The sequence below is a fragment of the Oryzias melastigma genome, linkage group LG1 (assembly GCF_002922805.2).
Source record: "Oryzias melastigma strain HK-1 linkage group LG1, ASM292280v2, whole genome shotgun sequence".
NCBI classification, from domain to species: domain Eukaryota; kingdom Metazoa; phylum Chordata; class Actinopteri; order Beloniformes; family Adrianichthyidae; genus Oryzias; species Oryzias melastigma.
Genome location: NC_050512.1, coordinates 23,761,268 through 23,767,962, shown reverse-complemented (window position 1 = coordinate 23,767,962; position 6,695 = coordinate 23,761,268). Strand labels below are relative to the sequence as shown.

Sequence of the window (6,695 nt, the reverse complement as noted above, 5' to 3'; positions counted from 1 at the left end):
TTTTGATTATGCTGTTTTTAGCCAAAGTCAAAAAAGCTGTATTGTGTTTTCTGTGACAGTTTCTGCCGCGTGGACCGTTGGTGTGGAGCAAGCTTACCCTTTTCCCATCATCCATCGGTTTATGTTCACACTTGCTCGCTTACAACCCCCGACCTAAGACTACAGCTGCAAAAAAATGTTGAACAATATTGGAGATACTCAGCTGTACAGTTTTGAGCCAGATGCCAGCTCAGAAGAGGAAAACAAAGACATACATGGATCTAGTCATCTACAAGTGGATGCATCAGAATAGAGAGGAGCAGGGAGCTTGTGACTTGGTGTAATAGATTCCACATCATTCCTACAAGCTTTTTCCAATGGCATTTGTCTGCTCCTGATTCTCATGGATAAAGAAATACTCATGTCATGAGTATTGATAACATTTTTACTAATATTATGACAAATCCCATAACCAGTGGTTTGCTCATAAGTGGTATTACTGATCACTAACCAATATTCACAGTCTTCGACAGTGAATTTAATAAAACCAATAAATCAAAAACACATGTATATAGAAGATTATTATAAATGTATCACATGGACAAAATATGAAAATTCCTGATTTATCTTTAATAACAGCATGCATTGAATATATCCAAAAGTAGATCAAATACTGTGTTAAATTAAAGGAAAAAAAATATGTGTGTAAATATTATTTTTATTTTACTATGTATATTGTATAATTTTGTTTATAAAGAATATTGTGATGAAGCTTAACTTATGATTATTGTTGAAAGTTCTCAGTAATGTAAACATCTATTATAATGAATTAAGGGGCAGGCTTTAATAAGCAATGCTTCTGCCTGCCACCTTTCAAACATGTATATAAGACATAGTATATCTATTTTCAAAGAAGTTTCAAACATTTTCCAGCTTTTCTGTTCTATGGAAGCTTAAGATTTTCAAAGAATGCCCTCTGAAAGTGACAATTATGAAACTGTCGCACCAACAGCATCAAAAATATTGATCGTTATGTCCTAAAAATCATGCTTGTATTTCCAAATCCATGTGAAATATTTGATTGAGCAAAAGACAACAAAGATAAATAGATGTGGTTTCTAGATCTTCACAACAAGTACTTTTTTTTTTCCACAAAGAGAACTTGTTTGCCATTTTATCTGCTGATGATCTTTACAGAACCACAGCTGACCTGACATTTCTACTGTGAATTTACGACTCATTGCACCTTCAGAATGTGTATGAGTGGAATTGGGCCATTGAGGAACTCTGAAAAAAGTTTCCCCTCATGCACCATTTTTAGCTAAAAAACAGGTTTTAGTTTTTGCAAGAAATTGTGCATATTTCAAAGTAGATCTTTGTGTTTGTCATCAACTCTGCAATCTAAGAGCTGCGGAAACCACGTCTCTGCGTGACTGGCAATAGCCACTGAACAAATAAAAGCAGCATGTGGCTCATTTGTTTTCGTCAGTGGGTTGTTTCAAAGTAGGTCAGCTTGTTACGCCACACAGCTGAAGTTTGTTTTTTCAAACTGTCTTTGAGCATCCTCTTAAATGTTTCCTAAAATGTTTTTGTCCATTTCATAACCACCAGATAAACAGATAAAAAAAATTCCTTAGGTTTCGAAGTGAGCGCGATCATCAGCATTCGTCATACACAGTGTATGACTCTCATAGACCCTCTATTCTCGCCCCTTCTCTGCTCTCGGTGTGTTTTGAGTCATAGCCAGATGTTTTGGGGTTTTTTTTTTTCAAACAACCACAAAGTTCATGTGCATTTGCTTTTAAAGCTCCTCTACAGTTCTAATCGAATTGTTGCCACTCTAGTCTCAGATTTGTGCTTCGACCTCCTGTGATTAAATGATGCAACATTGGAGGAAGGAAAGTAGAAAATAACTATACAAATTTACTCTTCTGCAGTGGCACAGATTATGGCAAATCTGAAATGTTTGCTAACCATCCCACTTCACGGCGACACTTTACAAATCTCTGTTTAACCTTTACTTCATCAGGAAATAACAACGTTTTATTTGCTGTTTTAAGAGGAAAAGTCCAAGAAAACACTTGTTGGAATGTGTGGATTAAGAAAAATAAGTGATTAAATGTAATTCCACATGTCAATCTCATGTCAGTTATAACCTTCATCTCCAATCAGTTTGCTTCTATTTTGTTTTTGTGTTTCTTTCTCTCATTTATTTATTTTTCACTCTGTCTGACATCTGAAGCATAATTCATACATCCTTTCTAACTAGCCGACCAATGTTGAGGTAGGATACCTGAGTTGGTTGATGAGGAAGGGAGATATAAAAACCTTTTAAAAAAAAGTATTTCTTTAAAAAAGTTCATGAAACTTTATTAAAAAGTTGGATCAAAGTTGCCATTGCTGGCCAACCAACGAGCAGTAAAATTAGGCAGAATACATGAGGAGTATGCTAATCCCTTTATGGCTTCATATGGTCATGGAGGTGTGGCGTGGGCTCTAACTGGTTGTAATATAGTTGTCTGTCTGAATGTGGCGTCCAATCAAATGATGCTAACCTTTCTCTCCTCCTGTCAAGTGGCCGAACGAGGACACTCTGCTGCACAATGGAAAGATTCAAAAGTCATATAAAGCGTTTATTTTTTTTATTTTTATCAGAGTTTTCTCCATCAGAGTTAAATCACATAATATGCATTAAATGCACGTAAGAGGCATTAACTGTTTTAGCTCCTCCCATTTACAAATAATTCCTTCTAATCTTGTTTTTTCTGACCTGCACTATTTTAAAGCCTTGTGGTTCAATTAAAACTGTTTCCTGTATAATTGTGCAAATGTGTACTGTAAAACATATTCAATTTTTTTTCTTTAATCCTTCATTTTGTTCTTTTCTATGACTGTAATGCAGGAACAGGAGCAATTGCTAATATTGGAGCGAATAAAGGGTTATCCTTCCCTTATCTTTAGAAAATGATCTAGAGCAGCACGTACACTGTGGCAGCTTTGATAAAGTCCAACTATTTAACTTTATGCTTTTTAATCAGCTTGAATATCAGCTTAGATAAAAGTTTATTGACATTTGCACATGTTAGGAAACAATCTAAAAACAAGTACAATGGAATTTTCTTTAACAGCTATCGAGTCAGGTCAGTGAATTATAGGAAAAAAATAATAATTTGAAGAAGGGGAATAAAGAAAAGAGATCATTAAAAAATGAAAATATGACTTAAACAGCTAAGTAATTAGTGGTTATTGTAGATATGATGTAATCATGACCACACATTATTGCACAATGTCCCATCAGTTCATTATTGAACATTATATTATTGTTATGTCTTGTTCTGTGACATTTTGTACCTGTTCTCATTGCACATGATGTCCTGACTGATCAGTATTGCCCGTGGTATTATTGCTATGTAGCATATCGTTTTGTCAGCATTATTTAAATTTAAACTCGATTTTCTAAAGTGTTTCTCAGAAAATATTACATTCATCAGAAACAGAGCTGTGAGAAGGATGATAAATAAATAAATATATATTTTATTATTCTAACTCAAGCTTTAAAAGCATTTTTTCTTGCCCTTTTCTTTTTTAAATATTTATTTTTTTCTTCTGGGTTTTATCTTTATGCAAATGTATTATTCCTTTGTTCATTCATTCATTCATTTGCAATGGGCAATTCTATGAATTAGTAGGAAACAACATATTTAATTAAATGTTGCATGTGGCATAAGTCTACAGTAAATAATCACGAATTTACTACAATTACTAGACAAAAAAAAAAAACCTTTATTTTCGTTTTAGCATATTTTAATCCAGAGTTTAAACCTCCCTTTCAACCACAAGAGGGCGCCATTTGATAAAAATCAGGAAGTTCAGGTCAGAACTTAGACAGGAACACAACTATCAGTACTTCTGCCCAAGTAGTTACTCACAAAAACGTAAAAAAGTAATATTGAATAAAGATTTACATAAACAAAACAAAAATAAAAAATCAAACAATGTAAACTTTAACTGTGATTTTATTTTGTTCAAAATCAGGAAATCAAAATAGGCCTGAAAAAAAAAACAAAAAAAACAAAACAAAGAAAAGCTTTAAAATAATTTCGTCACGTGTCGATACATATATTATATTTTATATAAATATAAATATATATGTCTATAGTCCTCTAATTAGCATCACATGTGTCTTCATACTTGTAAGAGCCTCTTGAAATGGTGAAAACATTTTTTTTCTGTGACCTCTGTGACTGCAAAAAGTGGAAGAAATTGTCTCTTAAAATTTCAATAAGCAAAAAAACGATGGGCGAGCATATTAAAGACACATTTGACTTAGTTTGAAAGTTAGTTTGTTGGTTGGTTGGTTAGTTGGTTAGTTGTGTTTTTTTCACAGACTGTTGTGGATTTCTTTTAATTAACAGATAAATATCCACATTTTCTTTCCAATATTAAAATAGAGGAGTATGACTGGAACAATATTTAAGTAGGATTGTTTTCCTAAATTTTAAGAAAATATTATAAAAGAAAATAAATATAGTTTTTTTTTAATACGATAAAGGAAAAAAACTTTTTTAAAATATTTATTTTGTTTTCTAACCATTCTAGTAGCTCATAAGTCCTTGCGGGTTAACCTTAAAAAAGTTTTCAAACTTATTTTTTTTCTTTTTTCTTTTTTTTTTGGCAATCATTAAATGTGTTATTCAGATTTAGAGCTACGAGTTAAAGTCTTTGGGGGATTCTGCTGTCTCTTCTGCTGTATTACAAATGTAGGTAAGAACTTTTTTTTTTTTTTTACATTTTACTTTATTTTTTATAATTAAAGCAGCATCACGTTTCATTTGATGTTTTTGGAGGTCAATATCGGATCAGTAACTCCTTGAACACAAGGTATTTCATCTTTATCGGAAAGGTAAACAAACAGCATCCAAACTCTGACCAGCTCCAATGGGAGTCCGTGCGTAAAAGCGCGTCACTGGCGCGCTGCACACGCCCCCTAAGAGAGCTCACACTTTTCTCCTTGCGGTCGTGCATCCTCGAGATCTTTAGCATCTCAGCAAAGTGCTCGTCACTGAGTCTGACTGACTTCTGGACTCCTCTGCGCTGTCACAGGAAAGAACTGCGCAGGAAGAAGAAGAGAACCTGATCCAAGTTTCATCCGAGGACCGAAGACTGACAGCTGGAAGACGCACATCGGCGGCAAAGAGCATGAAGAAGACGATGAATTCTGGTATAACTCCCTTTCTAAAAGTTTAGAGAGGAACATTTATTTATTTTACCGAATTAGGAAGCTTTTAGTAAAACAATTTGAAGATAAATTAATAAATTAATTCGAGCATTTAAAAAAAAAAAGGTTTGCTTTTCAGCATAATGATCTTTATCTTCTGGATCAGTAATCAGCATTCTAATAGATATGACAGATGTGTATTTTATCAATCAGAACAAACCAAGTTCAGTTAATTTTACAAAAAAATATTACTTTGATGGAATCAACCTGGATGGATATTCCACACTGACATCTGTTATTTCCATATGCAAATGATGCATCCTTGAGTTGACTTTTTGTGGTTCACCACCTTGTCAGACTCGCTCAGACTTCATCACCTCTATGGTTTTAGTCTTCTGTTTCTTGGAGGAGCTCTCAGCCCCAGAGGGGAACGTCTCCGGCTCTTCTGGGCTGATGTGCATCATCTGCCCTTCTCCACCTGACCTTCCGCTGGACTCCGCCGGCCCCTTTGGGCCGTGCTGTTTGCGTTGACTCACTCTTTTGCATGCTTGTTCGGAACGAGCCGTGTGTGCACGTTTGGCAGATCTTTAATTATATTTGCTGATTGGAATCAGATCACAAGATCTCTTTTATTCTAACTTTGGTCTCTAAAATGTGTTTGTGAACAAACAGCCTCTGTATTTCTGTCCCTCAGCGTATAGACACCCTGGATTACCTATGGATTAAAAAAAATGCAATTTTTCTAAAATATGCAAACTTTACATAGAATTTGAGTCATAAAATGGACAAAAAAACTCTTCCGTTAGATCATTCTAATGGTGTTCGGTAGATTTTACTTTATTTCTCTTAAAGAACAGTGAGAGAGGTTTCATTAAAGAAGAAAATGGAAACAGAAGTCTTTAGAAATGTCATAATTTGAGCTTTTTTGGTCATGACCACTTTGCAAGCATGAGAAAATAACATGTTGAAGCTAAAACTTAAAAAGAAGTTTCATCCAAGAAACACGTTAAAAAAGAAAATGAAGAGAAGATTAAGTTGTTTCCCATCTGTGCTTATTATATATTATATTGAATGAATAAAACTTTATTTATTTAGCACTTTACGACACCTTTAAGTCCTTTACAATAAAAGAAAGACTGAAGAAAGCTTAAAATTAGGCAAATTAAAAGCAGCATAAAATTACAAAAAGCAATAAATAACATAAAAGATATTTAAGAATGTACTAAAAGAAAGTAAAATCCCATAGAATACTGAGCATATTAGCCTTGTTGCAGAGTTTTTGAAGGTTATTAGTACGCAAAGTCAGGAATGTCTTGGGGCTTTTGGAAAAAACAAAAAAAAAAACTATTATTTCTCAGCCTGTAAAATGTTTCAGAAGCATTTTGAAAAGTCTGAACTTCAGCCGTCCTTATTTGAGGTGAAGAGTTCAGAGTCACCTCTGCACGGCTTTAGGGCTCTGACAGTCTGAGTGCTTGTTGTCCTCTTTGTATGAGATGCA

The 6,695-nt window shown here is 34.0% G+C and overlaps 1 protein-coding gene across 1 annotated transcript in view; it reads left to right on the top strand.

Annotated features, from left to right (window-relative positions):
- Positions 1-4,637: 4,637 nt before the first annotated feature.
- The window catches only part of sept9b (septin 9b), an 88,473-nt gene continuing 86,415 nt past the window's right edge, over positions 4,638-6,695 (top strand). Inside the window, exon 1 of the mRNA XM_024289995.2 lies at positions 4,638-5,200. Coding sequence (XP_024145763.1) covers positions 5,179-5,200 — 22 coding nt within the window. The 5' untranslated portion in view covers positions 4,638-5,178. The remainder of the gene's footprint in view (positions 5,201-6,695) is intronic.